The sequence below is a fragment of the Leptosomus discolor genome, chromosome 14 (assembly GCF_034619465.1).
Source record: "Leptosomus discolor isolate bLepDis1 chromosome 14, bLepDis1.hap2, whole genome shotgun sequence".
NCBI classification, from domain to species: Eukaryota; Metazoa; Chordata; class Aves; order Leptosomiformes; family Leptosomidae; genus Leptosomus; species Leptosomus discolor.
Genome location: NC_141404.1, coordinates 5,713,916 through 5,733,575, shown reverse-complemented (window position 1 = coordinate 5,733,575; position 19,660 = coordinate 5,713,916). Strand labels below are relative to the sequence as shown.

The window sequence follows — 19,660 nt, the reverse complement described above, 5'->3', positions numbered from 1 at the left end:
GGAGTAGGAGGCACAGGGTTCTCTATCCCTTCCCTTGAGGCTTGAGCATCTCCTTATGAGCCGTTTCAGTGGAGGAGAAGGAATATCGTTCTCCACAGTAATTACATACTGTGATAATTATGTACTGAAATAGATTGTAAGGGACTGAAAAGAAACAGAACCAGTTCTGTAACCTGCTGCAACTCCTCTCCCACCTTTGGCTTTTCCTTAATAAAAGCCAGAAATTGAATGGTCTCCATCCTTGTGTAATGGAGATATTTCTATGAGTCCTTCTGCAGGAAAGGCTCTGGAAGATGACTTTGGGCACTTTTGCTCCCCAGGAACTTAACCATTTTCTTTCCCAGCTCCTCTGTCTGAATCTTGGCTGGAAATGGAGGTAAGAGGTCCTGTGCCCCCCCGGCTTGGATGGGGGTTGGTTGGGTGTCACGTCCCTGCAACCCTGCTATTACCCAATGCCAGCGACTGTTTCGCTGCACAAGGGACCTTCAAAGCATTTTGCAGGAGCTACTGGTTCTCTAAATTACAGAAGTTGCAACATCAGTTACAAAACATAGCTTGTTGGCCCTGGCATTGTGCATGTAAGCATGTTTTCCACGCAAAGCTGTAGTGTGGTGTTCGTTTGGCCAAGAGACACAATGGTGACAGTGCTGCAAGAAATCCCAACAGGCCGTTAACCGAACCCAGACATAACAGTGGTTCTTCTGACTATTTTATAACAGAGGGTGGTCCTGATGGATCCAAGTGAAGATCCAGATGACATCTTGCAAGCTAACAGATCCCAAGAAAAAACACTTGTATTTGACATGGGTTTTGATCACAGACCAACCCAGGTAACATCCTTCCCTTTTTTTTAACAGAAAGGCTTAAGATTAGAATTGTTTTCCCTGCTTAGACAAATGTTTTCGGCAGGTGAGTAGAACTGCCCATCCCAGAGGCTACCTGTCACCCGGATAAAAGATGACAGTGCTGAAGGTGAGAGGACTGTGAGGGTTTTCCTTTGGTCAGAGGAGTGGGGAGACACGTGCAGTATTCAATCTGCCTCTGCCTCCCTCATCGGGACTCCCCAGGTGCAACACACCTGGGCAGAGATGAAGAGCTTTGTCTCCCAAGGTTTCCAGTGAATAAGATCATTGACACGTTATTTGGCTCTGTTGCTCACACACTTCTTTCCTGTGGCTCTGTTGTTCTGCAGTGAGCTCTGGTGCCCTTACTGAGCTGTGTTTTGCAGACAGAGGCGAGGTGCAGTACGAGGATTTCATCAGCACCTGCATTTTGAGATCACCATGATGTGACTGCAGCCTTGCTTCTCACAAGCAATGCAGTCATCCATGTTCTCTTTCACGCGAAACGTCAGCGTAGCACCCTTGTATGCTACCTGAGACTTTTTTTGGAGGCCCGGTGGCACTTCTCAATAAAGGATAAGGTCAGGGAGAGAATTTACTCCCTTCTTCAGCAGACACAAAGGAAAAACAAAGCATTCCACGTTCAGAGTCCAGGAAAATAATGATATTTAGGGACATTTATTTCAGTAAGCTTCTGCATCTTGCCTACCTTTAGAAAATTCAATAAACCTCTGTGCTTTTCTGCTCATTTTGATGATGTGTCAAAATCTAAGTGTCTCATGAATCGTTCCAAAGCCCACGGAATTTGTAAAACATAGCGAGAAAATCATTGGGAATGCAATTAGGTATAGATCATTTGGACAGCTGTTGTGCCTGACCAAAAATTTAAGCTTTTTTGACTGAATTAGGAGGAAGGATATGTGTCCACTACCAAAAGCCTGGTAGGAGGAGTCATTTCTGGCTACAGTGCAACCATTTTTGCATGTGGTCCAACAGGTGAAGTAGTCCCTGTAGCTGTACTGTGCCAGAGGAATAAAATGTATCTGTACAAACCAGAAATTAATCAAATGTTAATTAACTGCTTACTGTGAGGACAAGACTGAAGCATTAAAATACTATTCTTATCAGGAAGCGTGAGTCTTCCTTTAATGCTACAGTAACAGTGAAGCTGCTCTGTTTGGGCTGTCACTCAACTGGAGCAGAGTTCAATGGAGACAAATCTTCCCATTAAAATGGAGGAGGTGGTGAGGGCAGCTGTGTAACACTGGAGACTGATCTCAGGAGAACAGATAAAGCTGTAGAAAGTACCTATAGAGTACAGACTAGGTAAAAATACATTTTTACCCTAGCTCTGAGCACCTAGGTGAGCAGTTAACCTACCTGTCTGCCCATCTGCAAGTCCTCTTCCTACCCATTTCGGATGGCACGTGCCATGTCTTTCCTGCAGCTGTGTCATCGTGGGATGAGCAACTGGAGGAAGTCAGGGGATGAAGGACAGAAATCAGTAGGACACCAGGCTTTATCTGTTGTGGAAACTTGCTCGCATGGAAGTCGGTCTTTACTGCTCTTCTTTCTGTCTTTAACAGGAGCAGGAAAAACCTACGTGACGCTGGGGACAGACTGTGAACCAGGGATTTACATCCGTGCTCTTGATGACCTCTTTAAGGCCCTCGAAGCTACCACGGAGGAGATGGATTACACAGTCTCCATGTCCTACCTGGAGGTGAAGTGTCTGTTTTGCCTTGGATCCAACCTCTGTGGAGCAGGTGTAATGGGAAGTGGGGAGTCTGAGACTGTATCAACTCAACCCTTTTTGCAGATCTAAGGACCCAGTGCTAGTCTTACACCAGCCCCTCATTTCTTACCCTCAGATCTATAACAAAGTGATCCGTGACCTCCTGAACCCATCCTTGGGGTTCTTAGACATGAGAGAGGACCCCAGAGGCAGCATCCAGATAGCAGGAATTATGGAAGTCTCCACCATGAATGCTCAGGAGGTACCTTGGGCTATGGGCCACAGTGAGGGGAAAGGGAGGGGGTTTGTGTTTCATGCATCGGTACGTTAAACTTTCTTGACGCTTTCCTATTGCCTGTGCCTTACTTGGTAGCAAGGACCTTTTGTAGCAGGGCCTTGGTGGAACTGGATTAATGGGATAAATTGTATGGAAAGGGCTCATCATGGAGCCGTGTGAGTGGTAGAAACCAGGCTAAAATCCTCAGCTAACCTCCTGCTAGCTCTGCTTCTCCAGGGTGCAGGCTGCTCTCCTGGAAGGACAAGAGTGCTTTGATTTGTGTACATGTGTCAACAAACAATTTGGAGAAGGAGAAGAAATAATGAAACCCCTTTGAGGTACAGTGATGTGCACTTCTATATGTGCCTTCAACACGAGACAAACAGGCCTCCCAGGAAAACGGCCCCAACCCCAAAAAACCCCTCACTTCCAAGTTTACAAGCCAAAGGGAGAGATCTGAGGAAAACCACCAGCAAAACCCCTGCTAGCATGAGCAGCACCAGAGTTTGCCTGCGCCCTGGGTGAGGGGTGCAGTCCATGGGGAAGGCCACGCCACGGCTCAGGCAGAGCTGTACGTCTCTGCGGGCTCTTCTGTACCGCTCGGATCACGCAGCGGTTCATGAAAGGAAAGGAGCGACGCACGCGGGAACCCGCTGCTGCCAACCAGCCGTCCCGCCGCTCGCACGCAGTGCTGCAGGTGACGGTGACGCAGACAAGCCGAAGGAAAGCGATCGGCGAGGATGCGCGCATCGGAAAGCTTCTCGTGGTCGGCTCGGCAGGGTCAGAGAGAGCAGCCCAGGTACGGCTGGAGCTCGGCAGCTTTGGATGAGAGCAGTTGGATTCCCCGGCTTGCCAGGCAGGGTGTGCATGCCTGCCCTTCTCCCTGGGGACACCAGCACTGTGTGCTCCTCTGTTGCTTTAGAGCAGTAGTTTGTGCCTGGGATAGCCTGAAAATAAAGACAGAGTTTGATGATATTGGTAATATCTTTTATTAGACCTAGTATAATGGGGAAAATGTTAACTAGCTTTTCGGTGCAGCCTTTTCTCAGGTCTGAAAAAGCAGCAGCGAGTTTCACATCTAAAGAGAAGCTGAGGTCTGTTAGGCAGGGATCAGCTGGGCTGTCAGAGAAAAAGCTGGTACCAGTGGAACAGAGGGATGCTGGTGGGTGGAAAATAAGGCAGCAGGCTCCTACGGGAAGGAAGAAACCTTGGAACTTGGGGAGGTGATTTGAGGGAGAGAGATTTTACATACCCAGTATTTCTACCGAGATCAGGAGTTCTGGAGTGATGCAGTTATGCATCTTAATTTCTGAAAGAATCTTTAGAAGATAATTAATAGCTATCTTTTAAGAACCAAAAGGTCAGAGCTGAGTTATCTGTTCCAAGAAAAGTACTCTGAGCAGCACCTCTGCGCCTCAGAGTGGGGTTTAACCCTGCACTTTCAGGTAGATTTTGCAGGAGGCATTGCTTTGACGTCCAAACCTTGGCCCTGGTGATGCCACACGTCTTCCCCAGGCACAGACCCACTGTTCTGAAGCATGTGCTTTGTCTGTCTGTTCCCCCCTCCCTCCCTCCTCTCCCAACAGACTCAGAACTGGGGCAAGAGGATGAAAGAAGAGCCCACATCAACTGCTCACTGCTGGCTTTGGCAACTGCATCAACGCTTTGAGCAAGAAGGGGGGAGTCGGGCCCAGTTTGTCAATTTTTGAGACAGTAAACTCACATGTCTGCTGAAGGTACTGTACGCTGCGGTTCAGCAAGGAGCTTGGTGTGTCTGTTGCTGGTATCACCACTCAAACCAGACAAGGCTTGAGAGCTGATCCTTGGATAGCTCTGTGCATTGTCTTTATCCAGCTTTCAACGCTTCTCCGGGGTCTTGCATGAGCTTTGCAATGCAATCAGGGCTTGATTTGGACAGTGCTGTCTCTGTTACAAGCATGTTGTCGTGTGATCTCTGCAGTTAAGAAGGGACCTCCTACAGGGTAAAGGAAATCCTATAGATTCGAGCCATATGTCTCTAAGCTCACAGGCGACCGGTGATTTTTTAAATTAACTTACTGCCTTTGAATGTCTCACCCCTTCTACAAGATTTGGCTGAAATTGGCCAATAAATTTGGATGTTGAGGCAGGAGGAAGAAAGACTGAGGGTGTCTGTGTGCTGTCATAAGTTGTCCCTCCCTTAGGAAATCAGAAAGGTTGCAGTAGTAGCTCTTTGCTACACTGGTTATTTGATGGATACTTTACAACTTCATTTATGAACCTCACCTCGAGCCTTGGTGCTGAGCACCACTGTCACTGCCTGACAGATGTGTTTTCTAGAGGATAGTGGGGAGGGAAAGGGATGGAGAAAAGGGCAGGCTTCTGTGTGAGCAGCACTGAGAAGCTGCCAGCCCCGTTTGTGGAAACTGCAATTTTCTCGTAAAAATTCTTCTTTTGTAGAAAGTTAATTACTTATTGATCTTGCTGTTGATGGAGAGAGGGCCTAATGAATGGTCTTTTACCACCATTTCCTTCACTCCTAATTTGGGTTCTCCACTAGAATCTCAATGAACCGCAGGGGTACCCAGCCACAGTGGTTACCTCCAAGCAGCAAGCCCGTGGTGTCCACTGAACACATCAGTGCTGCATCCCTCTAGGACTCGTTAGGGGGCAACAGCAGGCCTGTTATGATGGCACATATCAGCCTAGCCAGCACCTCCTCTGCAGAATCTTGAATGACCTTATCTATGCCTAATGAGCAAAAAACATCAAGACACAAGTAAATGTGCAAACAACTCGCCAAGAGGTGGGGGGTAGGGATGAAAAGCTTGCAGAGTGGTAATAGGAGATGTAGTGGATGAAGGGAGAACAAACTTCAGGAGGGGGCAGTGCAGGGTGGTGTAAAGGCTGAGTGTGAGTGATAGAAGAAAAGCAGCTGAAGGGAACAGTGGAAAGCAAATTGTGTGGGTCATGGATGAGAAGAGCAATATGGCGGTCAAAACAAGGGAGCAGAATAATGGAAAGGCAGAGGATGATGAGCCTAGCATGGACCTGAGTGCAGAACATAAGGAATGATGGTTGGAAGATGACTATTGGGAGGTCAATGTATGTGGAATGTTCCAGTGGGGATGCTGGGCCTGGAAGAGGAACCAAAGGGCTGCAGAAAGGAGGAATAAAATGGAGAGGCTTGTGGTGTGAAGCAAGATGAACAACTATCTACACAGGGCTTTCACTCTTTGTGGATCTCTGTGTTTTCCCCGTGGACACAGGGTCCCTGGCTTTTCTCTGTTACCTTCCCAGAATTAGGGAAGATCACTAATTTACTGTTTCCTGACTCATGAGGGAAAATTCTTCCCTGTCACAGGACTCAGTGCCCCTCCAACTGAAAGCATAGCTTTGTTTGCAGCCATTGCACCAATAACGGACCAGGGGAAAAATGCTCTCACATTCTGGCTCACCAGGTAAAATGTAACCTGCAGAACATCTCCTGCCACATCGATCGATGCACCAGCATTATTGCAGACCTCTGCAGGGAGACTGAGTGTCTGAAGCCAAGGGTTGAAAACAAGGAGAAGGAGAAAAGTGCAGTCAGCTCTGACCTCGGGGTTCTGCAAGGTAGAGCCAGGAGCAAGAACTGTTCTGGGGTATCTGGAGGGAAGAGAGTGGGGAGAGGAGCTGTGCGGACAGGTTGTGGTAGTGCTTGATCAGCCTCCGTGCAGATGTAGCTGGGGGAAGCTGGTTCAGCAATGCTTGTAGAGAAGCAGAGAAGAGAACAGAGTCTGATGGGCAGTGGGGGCAGACAGGGGAGCTGAAGTTGTTTTTCCGTGTGAGCCTGTCTATGATGTAGGTTGTGATGCTGTGCAACACATTCAACCTTCTCAGCATCTTCCCCAACATTAAATTGTGTTAAATTTCACAAACCTGCCCTTGAAAACAGCTTTGACATCAAGTGGCAGCATTTGCTGTGGGAAGTCCTGACTGTTACGGAGAGGTGCCCGAGTTTGTAGCCTGCGTCATCACGGGCTCTGAGGCTGTGTCAGGACACGGAGCTCTGTTGTATGGTTCGTTGCACTTAATTAAAAAAAATAAAATAGGGAGTGGGGCAGGGTGAAGCTTTTAAAACATTGATTGTTCTGCCCTGGGGATTGTTCCTTTTGTCAGTGAATCTGGCAAAGAATGAAATAAAAATAGTCAAGTTCTCTGACAGACGAGACACAAGGTATAATAGGTCTCTGCTACCAATACCCAAGGTCATTTCTAGATAACAAGCACAGAAAACCGATACTTTTTCTTTTTGACGGGTGGAAAGGGGGAAGAGATGTCCCTGCAATGCAGTATCCTCTTAATGCTCACAAAAGCAGCAGCAATGAAACCTATTTATTGCTAATAATACAATCATAAAGGTATATCAGGTTTCTTAAGCACATGATTAACTTCAAGAGACTGCAGAATGAAGCAGAGCTATAAACGAACGCCTTGTAACATGTGGACCGAGCGGCTTCATCCCAGAGTAGTCTTGTCGGGGCTTGGCAGAAGTTTAGCTGGCTTAACGTGAGATCAGAAGTGTCTTCTGCAGCAGAGGGGCACCAAGGCTTTGAGGCACACAGTGGCCAAGTAACGAACACCTTGCGGGCACAGCTGATGGGGGCTTTCAGGGGGCAAATGGAGATGTGTGGCAGCCCAATGGAGCTGGAAAACAGCAACTTGGAGCTGCATGTTGATACCTGCAGGCACCTTCTAACAGTCACAGAGTGAGCAGCTCCTTAGCTTTAAGCACAGTTTATACGTGGACCTCCAAACTCACCATGAGAAATGCTAATATCCCATGGTCCCCCCAACAAAAATGACAAAAAGATGGTTAAAGAGAGTATTTAATTGCTCAAGCAGAAAGATGGAGGGCAGGTTTGAGATTGACCTGTGTGATGAGGAAAAATGTAGGAGGGTGGTGTCTGCAAAAGGTACCCAGGGATTTAAGTCCGTACGAGACGGTGCCTTAGGTTAAGGTGCTATATTTGCAATGGGGTGATTTCTGCTATTGAGAAACACATCCCTAATCCCTCCTGGTGCTTGTAAGGAGACTGCAGCCTGCACATGGTGCTGCTCTGTAAGGCAACCAGCTATCCCTATCATAAAGTTTAAACTCAAGACTGAAAGTACAAGTGGTAGTATTAATGGAAAAACTGGTGGCAGCACAGATGGGGATTGTTGGTCCTTCCACGTTCCAGTCACCTGTGTTTGTGAAGTGTTTTCCATCCAGATGCACTGCATCTGGGCATAATTTCATACCAGAGAAAGCAGCAGCATCCCTTTCTTTCGGATAAACTATCAGTAGGTGTCAGTTCCCTCTCATTATCACTAGTCACCCACTTAATGCCTCTGTAAACTTTACAGCCCCTTAGGATTTGGGTCATTTGTAGTTAAAACAGTCTTCAGGACATTAAAGATCTTCAACAAGTACCTGTGAACAGGCAACAATTTGTGATGAGGTTGGGAAATGCACTATTCTCCTTGCCATGGAAAGATCACATAGGAGGCCTCTTTTGTAGACTTCCAACCAGGAGGAAGTTAATTGTGCTCTTCTGCACGGTTTGTCCAGCTCCAGAACAGCCGGGACTAATTAGTTCTGCTGCTGTCATGGAAGAAGAAGTTGGACAGATACAATAAAGGTCTATGCATGCATTGTTAGAGTTATGTCACTGCGTCCCAGAAGTTCCTTTCTTTTTTTTTTTTTTTTGCTGGCAGCTGGGAATGACAGAAGGCTCAGGGTGCATGTAAGTGTGACAAGCCAGCAAAGGAAGAGAAAGATGAAAACACAGAGGAGAAAGACAGGGAAGTGGATATCGTAGATCCACCTGAACCTCATGAAGTTACAGTAGCAAGAGAAGAGATCAACCTGCTGCTGGCAGAAGGTGGCCGTGAGGGTAAGGAGGTGAAGGTGCCCTTATGGTCACAAGTCTGACCTCTGTCCAGCAGAGGCTTGGAGGCAGGATGGCAGCAGCATAACTCAGAGAGATTCTTGTGCCTTTGGGCTAGCACTGCAAAAACAGTGTGGCACCTGTACTGCAGCTGGACTCCTAAATATCTTGGGCTGCTGAAGGAATCAGCGTGGGAACACTGATGTTTGCATCCTGCCTCTGTCCCTGTGTTTTTTAGGATGAGGGAAAAGCACCCACTGGGCTTGTCCACCCATAAATGAGCTAATTCTTCCCATTTCCCCTTTCAGGGACATTTTGAGGGTTTGTCACTCACCGGTTAGTCAGTGTTTTGGTAATAAATTTTGGTGATTATTTTTGGTAGCCAACGTTAATGTTTGTGAGTTCCTCTAGGCAGGGACTGTGCATCTGGATGTATCTGCCATGAGTGAAACATGGTGGCTGCTAGTGGAACAAGCAAAATACTTTTTGTAGATGTTATTTTAATCTCAGCATGAAGGACACAGCACCGATTTGCTCAGATGCCTTTGCTACCCCAAGAAGCTAAGCTTCCTTGACAAACCTCTATCTGTCTTTTTCAGACAGAGCTGGAGCAGCACTCAGCAACTGCCAAGGAAAAAGCTTCCCAGATGGAGGAGTTTTTCCCCAGACAAATCACCAGTGAGGATCAGCAGGAGGTGCAAAGGCTCCTCTGCAGAGCCCACGAGCTTGAGCTTGGCAACACAGAGCTGCAGGCAAATACACTGCACAAGGAGAATCCATTGTGCCAGAAGGATTTTGCGATCCAGCACCTGCAGCAGCATATGCTACTCTGTGAAGAAATTATTCAGCAGCAGCAGATGCTGATAAAAGGTAAAGCAGCACATTTGCCCCTGCTCTATCATTATCTCCAAGTTTTGTTTTCTGATGGCAAACTGGAGAACAATCCACCCAGAAAACCTTGTCTTGGATGTCATGACTCCACAGCTCTCAGCCTTTTCTCTAGAAGTGATCTTTAACTCTTCCTCCCCATGTCTTCTCCAGCCCAGAACATTCTTGTCCCAGAGGCACTGGTGAGGTTACACCACCTGCACCTCTCTGAGTTGGAGGAGGGGACATTGAACCACTTGCTTCTGCTACATTCAAAGATGTCCAGCGTGCTCAGGGTAAGGCAGAGCTGACCTTTGTGCTGGGGAATCCATGCTGTCCCATGATCTTGTGTCATGGCCATAGATTCATCCACACCCAAAGCCTGGCTGGGACCTGGTGCCAGTCAGGGGCTGTGCAGAGCTTTGTCTTATGAATGTGTTGTCTCCCTAGAGCTCCGCTCTCCTTCCCTCCTTCCCTTCGACTCAGAGAATTAATAAGGCTTTTAGAGACAGAAAAGGACCCAGGCAGGGCTGTGCATGAGTCGGTGTGTTCATCCTCCCGGCTGCTACTGTGTTAAGCTTCAAGAGAGAGAACTGGCTTGGTGGTAGAGACCATCTTCCCTGGAGCCCTCTCTTTGCTCATGGCACAGTCGTTATTGAGGTCTTCAGGTCTTTCCTACAAGAAAGGAAAGATGCTGCTGGCCCCTTTGTCTTTGGAAAACTTGTGCGTGTTTTGAGACAGTAAGGAGCTGCCAGGAAATTGCCAGTCTTCAGCAGGGAGTCCAAGCAGCACCATCTCCTGTTTATTATGATTGCCTAGAATGAATGGGGCAAGGAGTTGGGTTTCACCTGGAATAATAAACTTAATGCTAGTGATGTCGTTGTATGAGAGATTAAACTACTTCGGGTGCCCTTCCACAGAAGGGGAGCAAATAGCAGGTGGCTGGAACTATGGAAAAGCACATGAAGTATCAAGAGTGTCTTTGTGACCGCAGGCTGGGAGCCAGGGCTAGAGGAGGGGCTTTACAGTGAGAAAAATCTGCTGCGGATTTCATTCTTCCCTCTTCCTGCAGCCCCGTAATAGCCCTTCCCTGGATGTAGGTCAGCATCTGGATCTAAATAAAGATGAAGTCAGAAAGGGTCTACCTGGGAACACGAAGGATCTTCCCTGGGGGGGTGAAGTTTGTCATTCCCTTCATCACTCTTGAGTCAGACAGGTAATGCGAATCTTTCTCATTATTAGACTTATTCTGTAGGGCATGGGGACCTGGCAGCTCCCAGCTAAGTCCCCAAAGCTGGGAGATATCAAACTGGATAAACCTCTAGAAACTGGAATCTGTTAGAAAGGAGTTTCCTGGTATACTGCTCTTGCAAAGTAGCTCTGTTTTAACAGAATCTTCTCTGTAGAGAGGGCTATGGGGGAAATGTTTGGATTTGCCTCTGTTGACTGGCAAGCATTTAAACCAAATAAAGTAGCAAAATTTGTGAGGATCAGGGGACAAAAGCTCTCTCCTTCATGAATCCTGAACCTTCCTTGTTGTGTTCTTTATCACCATGTTTACCGGGTTTCTGGCTTTCCTCACAGCTTGAGAGCTCTCATCTAGACGTGTTTCATCTCTCCCTGTTGATAAACGGCCCATGCTTTTATCTGTTAACATCTTGGCATATTCTTTTCACAGTGGCAGTTGCAGATCATCTACAACAACACCCTGTAAGAAGAAGGGGTCTCTGGAGACCCATCTGTCACAGTCCACTCAGTGGACTCATGATGGTTCATTTGCCGTGATCTTGAAGTGCAAAATTAAGGTGACCACGCCAAAGCGGTTTGCTTCAATCAAACAGTGAAACTTTATTGTTCACCCATAAAGTGGCGTGTGATAGGTAAAGAGGGTGAAAGGAAAGGGAAAAGTAAAGTGAAAAGAGATCGATAGCTACCACCACGGGTCCAAGACATCCCTATGGTCCCAGGTCCAGGCAGCGTCCCGCCGGTCCTAACGATCGTTGTGATCCTTGGTGGGGAAAGTTTCCAAGGTTCGGTTGCTGAGGAGCCATCTTCTACACCAAGTAACACACCTTGCTGCTCCTCTGTACCTCCGCCTCTTCTTGGCTCCGTCGATGCTGATCAACCTTTCTTGACAGCAGTTATGTGGTCCACCTTACCAGCTCAGGATCATCCCTGGTACCGGAGAACGGCATGGCACTCCTTGTATCATGCAGCTCTCCATCCCTGGGTGTTTGTACATGGCACTCTTCAGCCAAAACAGAGCCGTCTTGCCTCCGCAAGGCTCCCTCTTTCAGCTGTTATCTCCCCTCACAAGGTTTCCAGAAGGGAGAAGCAGACACCAGCACTCTTATCTTTTGGCTGTTTTTTGCCAGATGAACAAGTTGCTCAGCTCTCGTCTTTGCTCTGTGCAGGGCATAATGACCTTACAAGCCTGGCATTCCAGTCTCGGGATCAGCAACTTCGTCTCAGGCAGGCCGTTGCAGGTTCATGTCAAGATGTTAGCCTAACTTTTGGGGTACCTTATTGTCCATATCCCTGATGACAAGATTGAGACAGTGCTGTTCTTCGGACTGACTCTTACACCATCTCAGCCCAACTTTCTCTGCTTTTCCAAAAAGCCCAGTTCAGCGGGTCAGTATGGCAGGACCTGAATTCAAGGCACGTTTGCCATGGATAGCACCTTCCTCTTATGATGACAGAACATGAACGGCAGCTAAATCTATTGCATGTGAGGCAGGTAAACCTTGGCAGGCAATAAAATCACTCCTGGAGCGCTGGCCTTGGGTTTAAAGCCTGGCATTTACTTAAGAGGCCAAGGCTTAGCTGCCTCCTCTAATTTGGGCTCTCCCTGTGTAAATCACCCTGTCTCCAGCGTGTCCAGTGGAGTGATGGGAGTTGTAAATAGCGATGCCCCATGTGATCTGGTGTGAGGGGACCTGTGCTGTCCAGGATGATCACCTCCTTTTATGGCATTAATTGATCTGCTAGACCCTGATTTGATGACTATCTGGTGAAACTGATTTCACTCAGCACCCTGGAACAGGAGGGAGACTTAGAAGCTCAACAGTTTCTTGCTCGCCGGCTGACTCGTTTTGTAGCAACGGCTCTGTATGGGAGACACACAGCCAAAAAGCTTTGCCTTTGTTTCTCTCTACCTAGAAGTTACTATAAAAATATTTCAGGTGAGATTTACTGTCTTCCAAATGTTTGAAAGTGCTTTGAAGGGGAAAAGTATAAAAGCTTTGAATGAAAAGCAAATTATGCTGCAATTGCTTTGATGTTTAGCAGAAACCAACAGGTGTGCCTGCAGGAAAGATGACTCCCAGGCTGTGTTCCCCCACCTCTCTAGACTTTCATGGGAAAAAGTCACCTGCAGACGTTGCTGCTGTTCCACTGAGTCTGGAGACTTTGGAGGAAATTGCTGCCAACACCAAAAGCGTCTCCCTCATTGCAGCCAGTCACCGTTCCAGAGCCCAGCACAGAGACCCTGGGAGCAAAGACTTCTCAGCCCACTTCTCTGAGGAGGACATGCTTGAGCTGAGGTATCTGGAGGCTGATTCCACCCCAGATTGTCAGACGAGAGACAGTGCATGTACTGGGGGTTTGCCATCGGAGCCTGCAGCTGTGAGCCAGCTGTACTCCCCAGCCAGGGGAGCGCTGAAGAACAGGACAGACCAGGAGATACCTGCTGAGAGGACAGCCAGAAGGAAAAGAGCTTGCTCTCTCAAACCGAACTTCCACAGGGTAGGTCCTTTATGTGTCTTTCTGAAGGGGACGGGTTGAGCAGAAGACCCAGTGGAGCTAGGGAGGTTTGAGTAAGAGAAGAATAGTAAGAGAAGAATAGTATAAACTGCATGAGGAAATAATTCAATGTTTTTATTCTTCTGTAATGCCCCTGACCTCCTGCCTTAACAGCAAGCCAAGCCAGTCAGGTGGGAAGGGAATCTTTTTGGTACAATGTGGCAACAGTCAGAGGTGAGAGACATCACCGCTGAGGTCAACTCAACTTGGTGTCTTTCAGATCTCGAAAGCTAAGCATTGGACTCCCTCAAGCCCCAGTACAGACAAAGCTTGTGACAACCACCCGTGCCGAGCTAGACTCTCCCATCAGCCAAAAGCTGCAGGCAGAATATCCATTGCCAGAAAGCTCAAGGTTCCTATCAGCCACCATTCAGGCAGGGGCCAAAGAGCCACTGGTGACATCCTGCATCACCTCTTTTGGAAAAGATGGATTGTCATGTGAGAAATAAGCCAGAGTAAAGGCTAATGATCAGAAGTATTAGTAATCAGATCTTGATTTTTTTTTTATATGGTCTAATTTGGTTTTGATGGGTAAGAAAGCATATCCTTTGCAGACCACTGCCTCAACTATGCTGGAGGAATTAGTGTTCAGTTGGGTTCACGTGCACCAAGTCACTGACCTCGGTCTAGTCATTCAGGCAGTTTCACATCCAAACCAAGCCTCAGCAAGGAGACCAAGACATGACAGGCTGCACTGACCAGCTGTCAGCGTCAGTTGTTTTGCTTTGTGCAGACACACAAGGCCAGGATGAGGTTAGGGGAACTGGACACCCAAATCCTACTGAAATGTAGCCAGAATCCTTCCCCATTCTGGCAAGAGGTGCTTACTGATGCTAATTGTTTTTTATTTATTTATTTTTTTAACTAAAAAATGGTTAACTTTTTATTTACAATGCCATAATTTATTTTGGCTAGCTATTAGTGACTCATGCATTGCAAAATGTTTTTAAACTGTGCTCTGCTCCCACCATTTAAAATGAAGCTCTCCCTGCCTTTCATAGAGGGGACTCCCCTGGAAGTGCTGCCAAAAGACGATGCTCCTGCAAGCACCATCCAGCAGAGCAACACTGATGGCATCAAAGGACGGGTCCTACAGAAGCAAGTCAAGGGTGAGCACACGAAATACCGGGTTGGCTGGCTCAGGAGGCACTACTATATTCTTCAACACTTGCTCTGTTTCAGTCTGAACCTGAAGAGCTGAAAATGCAACACAAACAGGCCAGTTGGGAAAGCAGGCACATGGTAAGGGTTTTCCAGCCAAGTTTTAAGCCTTTTTGGTTTGTTTTTTTTTTTTTTGCAACAGATGACATGGGCAATGTTCCAGAATGAGTTACACTCCATCTCCCTCTTAGCCAAAAAGAACCTCTTAGGAAGAGGAAATAACATTTTCAGAAGTGTTCATAATCCTAGTCTAATCCATATGTGAATGACAAAGTTTAATCTGAGTTAGCCATGTGACAACACACTGCTTCCACTGAAAGTGTCACCCTGGGATTTTCTTAAGGCAGCGAAGTGCAGATCTAGTGCCTTTGCCAAACTCGCCCCTCCACAGCCCATGGCAATCTGTCTCTTCCCCATTTTGACTGGCAATGAGACTCAAATCGAAGCGTGAGAAACTTGACCGAGTACTTCATCCTCCCTCACTTGCAGGGCCTGCAGATGGTGCCAGCAGTCGGCAAAAGCAGCAGCCAGCTGCCCGCTTGGGGAACCAGCCACTAAATAGAAGTCACTGGGGGAGCAGGACTCTCTGTGGCCCCAAGGGATTGCAATTTCAAGACTGCTGGAAATCGAGGAAGCAGATGCAGGGGGATGTGCCTTAAAATGTATTTTAGCTTCTGTGTTGTGATGCTGAAAAGCAGAGGGAAAGCCAGCAGGAGGGAGAGGGACGTTGTTGTAGATGACTTTTTCCATATCCCTACCACAAGTCTTTCCTCTGTACTGTGCGCTCTAGCTGTTAGCTTCAGTTTAAGACAAGCAGGGTGTTAACAGAGTCCAAAAGAGGAAAACCTCATTTTCCCAGCAGTGTTCGCCTCCCAGAAGATGTCAGCATGGAGCCCAAGCTGCCTTTTTCTCCCAGGGCAAAAGTGTGGATGCCACCCATGCATCCAAAAGGCTCCCTGACTATTAAAACCAAATGTAAATGCCTGAGAAATAGTTTCCTCGTTTTTCCCTGCTGTCCCTGTGTGTTGCTGTGAGGCTGGGAGGTGTAACGCACGCCTGGAATGCTGTTTGGGTGAGCAGATGTTTGGCTGTGAGAGCAGCCAGAGATTGCTCTAAGCTGTTTTTCCATCTACAGAGCATTTCAGATCTGACTGCAGCCTGGAGAAGTAGCATGGTGATAGGTGAAGACCCTGATAAGATCTAGCCCGGAGGTAAACCATGGGATTGCGTTTTTCTTTTCGGAACAAACGTCTCCAGCCATCAGCCTTCTCCATAAGGGTCTTTTTTAAAGTGTTTTGCCTGCTTTATAAATATGCTGCAAATAAAGTGGTTCTGGTCATGGCGCTGAGTAAACAGTGACTCCTTGCCCCAAACACAAGTGGCTTCCCTCCTAGGTCTGCTGAAGTATCTAAGATGACAATCTCAGGTACGTTCGTGCATTTTTCAAATGGATGAAGAACCTTCTTTACAGCTGCGGCACTTGCAAAGAATTCTCCTACCTGCTCTTTCTGACTTGCGTGACACCGCGTACACTCCCTATTCCTCTGTGCCTCTTGCTTTGCTCTCTGTCAGGAAGATGAGGGATGGTTCACTCCACGGATGTGGCAGTTTAGATTAGTTTTATTTATAAAATGCCATAAACCCCTGAAGAGGGGATGCAATGCAAGTGTGTAAGCTGGTATAGCAAGCAGCTGATTTTCCTTATGAAACAGAAGCAGGAAGAGGTACAATGGCAAAGCAGAAGGTCGGGAACACTTGTCCAGATAAACAAAGATATAAAAAAAGGACACACAGATAAAATAAGCACAGACTGTGTGTAAAACAAGCCTGTGCCAGCAGGTCTTGAGCCAAGCCTGTATTTACAGGACCTCACGTGACCTGCAAACACTGAAGCACCGAAGTGAGGGGAAAATGTTTTCCAAGCATATACATCTCCACAAAATACTTTTGGGCTGAATCACCATGAAAAGTCACAAAGAGTGGGATATTTGAGCCGAATGCATCAGTTTGAGGCTGAATCTCTGAAGGGAGGTTGTGTAAGTTTGATAATTTGCCATGATTGTTGTGAAGAGTAGGGAGCCATGTCATGTGATAATTTCCCTGTTTGTAAAATCTCCATTTCAAGTCTGCTAAAAAATGTAAAAGTTGGGGATTGAAATCTCGGAGATGGAATCTGTAAATTATCATCTGTTCTTTGACAATTGCTGGAGGTGAGGCTGCAGCTCATCTCCTGTGCAAAGCGGGACCACGCTCATTCTCAGTGCTGGGCTAATGGCTTTTTGTTTTGATTCTTCTCCATCACAAATGGTAAGAGTAGCAAAGGGAGCTTAAACTGTTCTGGGCTTTTCAAGCAGCATTTTCTAGCCTTGCTCTATCTAGTTATCTATACTTTGCTCCTAATAAAAGACTGCTGGGCTAGAACCCAAAAAGCTGGGCTTTCTTCCACAAAACAGCTTGAAACTGGCTACATCTGTGAGCGCCAGCAAGCAGCGATGTTGGGTCTTGGGATGGTGCATCCATCTCAGGCCGAGGGCTGTTGCATCCATTGCTGGCTCTTCCGATTCCTCGTCCTGTCCCTGGGGCAGGAGCTGGAGGGGGGCTCTTATCTCTGCAGCCCCCGAGTCCCCAGTCTGCAGGGACATTAAATACCCACACAGGGTTACAGCGTGGCGCGAGTCCCTCCACGCAACCCGTAACCCATTTAAAAACGAGTTTTTGGTTAAACTTTCCTTGTGTCGATCGCTCGAAGGGCAAGGCAGCCCCACCTCAGAGAGCTCTGAGGAGAGAGTCACCTCTTCGGCCTGCGCTGCCCCTGGTTCTCCCGGTCTCGCTCCGGCTGCGGGAAGGAGCCCGGGGGCTGCTGCCCGCCGGTGCCGGGGCAGCCCCTCCGCTCCCGCCCCGGCCTACGCGCCCTCCTGCCCGCATCGACAGCGCCCGAACCCCCGCGGCCCCCCGCGTTGCGGAGCCGCCGCCAGGCCGCGGGAGGGGAGCAGGGCGGGCCGGGGCCTCCCGCCGGCGGGCGGAGCGGCGCCTGCGCTGCGGCCCCGCGGGGGGGCTCCGGGGCCCGGCGTCTCGCGAGAGGCGGCGGCGGCGGCGCCCGGGTAGCGGCGGGACGGGCAGCAGCAGGAGGAGGAGGAGGAGGAGGAGGAGGAGGAGGAGGAGAGGAAGGCTCCGCTGCTCGGGCGGGAGGTGAGCGCGGGGCCGCCCCCGGCGGGGTGGGAACGGCCTCTGCCTGTGGACGGGGCAGGGTCCGGGGGTCGGCGCCTGAGGGGATGGGTTGGGTGGCGGCGGCGGGGCGCGGGTGAGGCGGTGCCGGCGGGGGGTGCCGCCCCGCGGCGGGGCCGGGCGAGCTCCGGTGATGAGCTGAAGCCGGCATCCCCTCGGCGTTTCCCTCCGCTCTCCGCGGAGTGCCAGGTAGGGCGGGCACGGCTCTGTCGGGACGCGGGGCGTCGGGTGCCGGGCCGGGCTGGGCGGCGTTGCCCACCCTCACGCCTCGGCGGTGGCGAGGAGGCGGTTGGGTCCGTGGGGTGGCGGGCGGCTCTGCGGGGCAGTTCCTGTTCTGCAAGCCGTGAAACGTTGGTGTTCCCCCCTCTGCCGCCGGTGCTGGGCCTGAGGCTGGGTAACAGCTCACTTGTGCGGTTTTCCTGTGTTGCTCTGCAGTCCGCCTTGCTCCTGGAGTCGCCGAGCGGCTACAAAAGCAAACCCAGGGGACAGTCTCCTCGGCGGAGGGTTTCTGTTGACGGTAGAGCACGGCTTTTAATGTTGCTTTACAGAGAGGGCTGTTAACGTGGTTAATCCTGCTTGAACTTTGTGCACAAAACTTCACTGCAGAGCTGAACCCTGTGCAGCAGAAAGCTGTGCTGGAATCAGGTGTTCGAGAGGCAAACGCGGGCAGTGCAAGTAGCAGGGTCTGATTTCTGGCCCCAGGGTTGATACACAACAAGCGTTCTGGGGTTTTGTTGGGCTATAGGCACCAAGGCTTGCTGAGATTCTTCTTGTGTTTGCAAAGCCAGGAGTGATGCGTGTGCTTGAAGTTTCCAACAAGTTAATGAATGAACAGAACATGCTGCCTTTTGGGAGTTTCCTTCTGGAAATGTTAGAAATGTGGTTATTGAGACAATTTCCAAGTATGGATATTTAAAAAGAGGTGGCCAGTGCTGCCAAGCCTGTGCAAGTCAGGCTTTGTGGCAGCGATGGGAGGGAAGGCACCTGGGATAGGTATGTAGATCAGGATGTTCTTTTGCTGCTCTCTGGCATGTATTTGCCAAATTGGGGTAGAACATGCAATGCAAGCCCTATTTTTTTCTTACACTATACATTTATACTAATGTAACCACTTATATCTTTACATGGGTTAAAACTTCCCTGCTCTGCAGAGGGCACTAGATTTTTGGAAACCTGGGGAAAGCAATTTATTGAGTGATGGCCAAGCGGATGAAATTTGTTTCTAGTTACTGGTACAGTGTCCATCTGCTTTGGCTGATGGGAGCTTCTCCTGCATGTGCGGGAGGTTAAATTGGTTCCACTTCCCTAGAGGCTGCTTATTCCCTAAGTGTAACTGGTAGCAGGTGTGTACCATGATATGTGGGTAAAGGCGGCTGCAGAGGTGGAGCAATTGCTGATGAATGCAGCTGCTCTAAGTATGGGAAGGTATCCATTTGATTTGGTTGGTTTGTTTTTTAATGTTTTTAACAGTTCTCGTTCCACCTCTTTTCATCTTCAAGAAGCAGGCAAAGCCCAAGCAAGCTACCTGAAATCCCATATCTTCTCACATTAGAACGAGTGGGTTCTGGAGGAGGTGAGCTGGCGCTTAGCGCCTGACCTGTGCCTTGTGCTTCCCCACAGGGAGTTAGGAGCAGTGGGAAAGGGACAAGCCTGGGGAAACACAAAGCAAGAAGAGGTGGAATCTGCACCCAAGCGTTGCCTCCGCTCTCTCCGGTACATAGCTGTAAGTGCCTTTATTTTCCATAGGCCTTACTGCTCCTGTAAGTGAAGTGGAGTTACTTATTTTTGCAAAGAGAGGCTGTGAGAGAATGTAGTCCTTGCACAAAGCTGAGAGAGAGGAAGAAAGAGACAGGAA

The 19,660-nt window shown here is 48.7% G+C and overlaps 1 protein-coding gene across 1 annotated transcript; it reads left to right on the top strand.

Moving 5' to 3' along the window:
• The first annotated feature begins 728 nt into the window (after nt 1–728).
• Nucleotides 729–18,320, top strand: LOC104354484 (kinesin-like protein KIF19). Its single transcript, XM_086472825.1, is given in 18 exon segments — nt 729–830; nt 1,751–1,838; nt 2,429–2,565; nt 2,714–2,848; nt 3,468–3,653; nt 4,441–4,468; nt 4,471–4,497; nt 4,500–4,540; nt 4,543–4,590; nt 5,491–5,563; nt 5,566–5,612; nt 6,295–6,448; nt 7,410–7,584; nt 9,057–9,084; nt 9,348–9,618; nt 9,790–9,911; nt 17,330–17,681; nt 18,241–18,320. Coding segments are annotated over 18 exon segments (2,091 nt in total). The 5' UTR covers nt 729–731.
• The last annotated feature ends 1,340 nt before the right edge of the window (nt 18,321–19,660 follow it).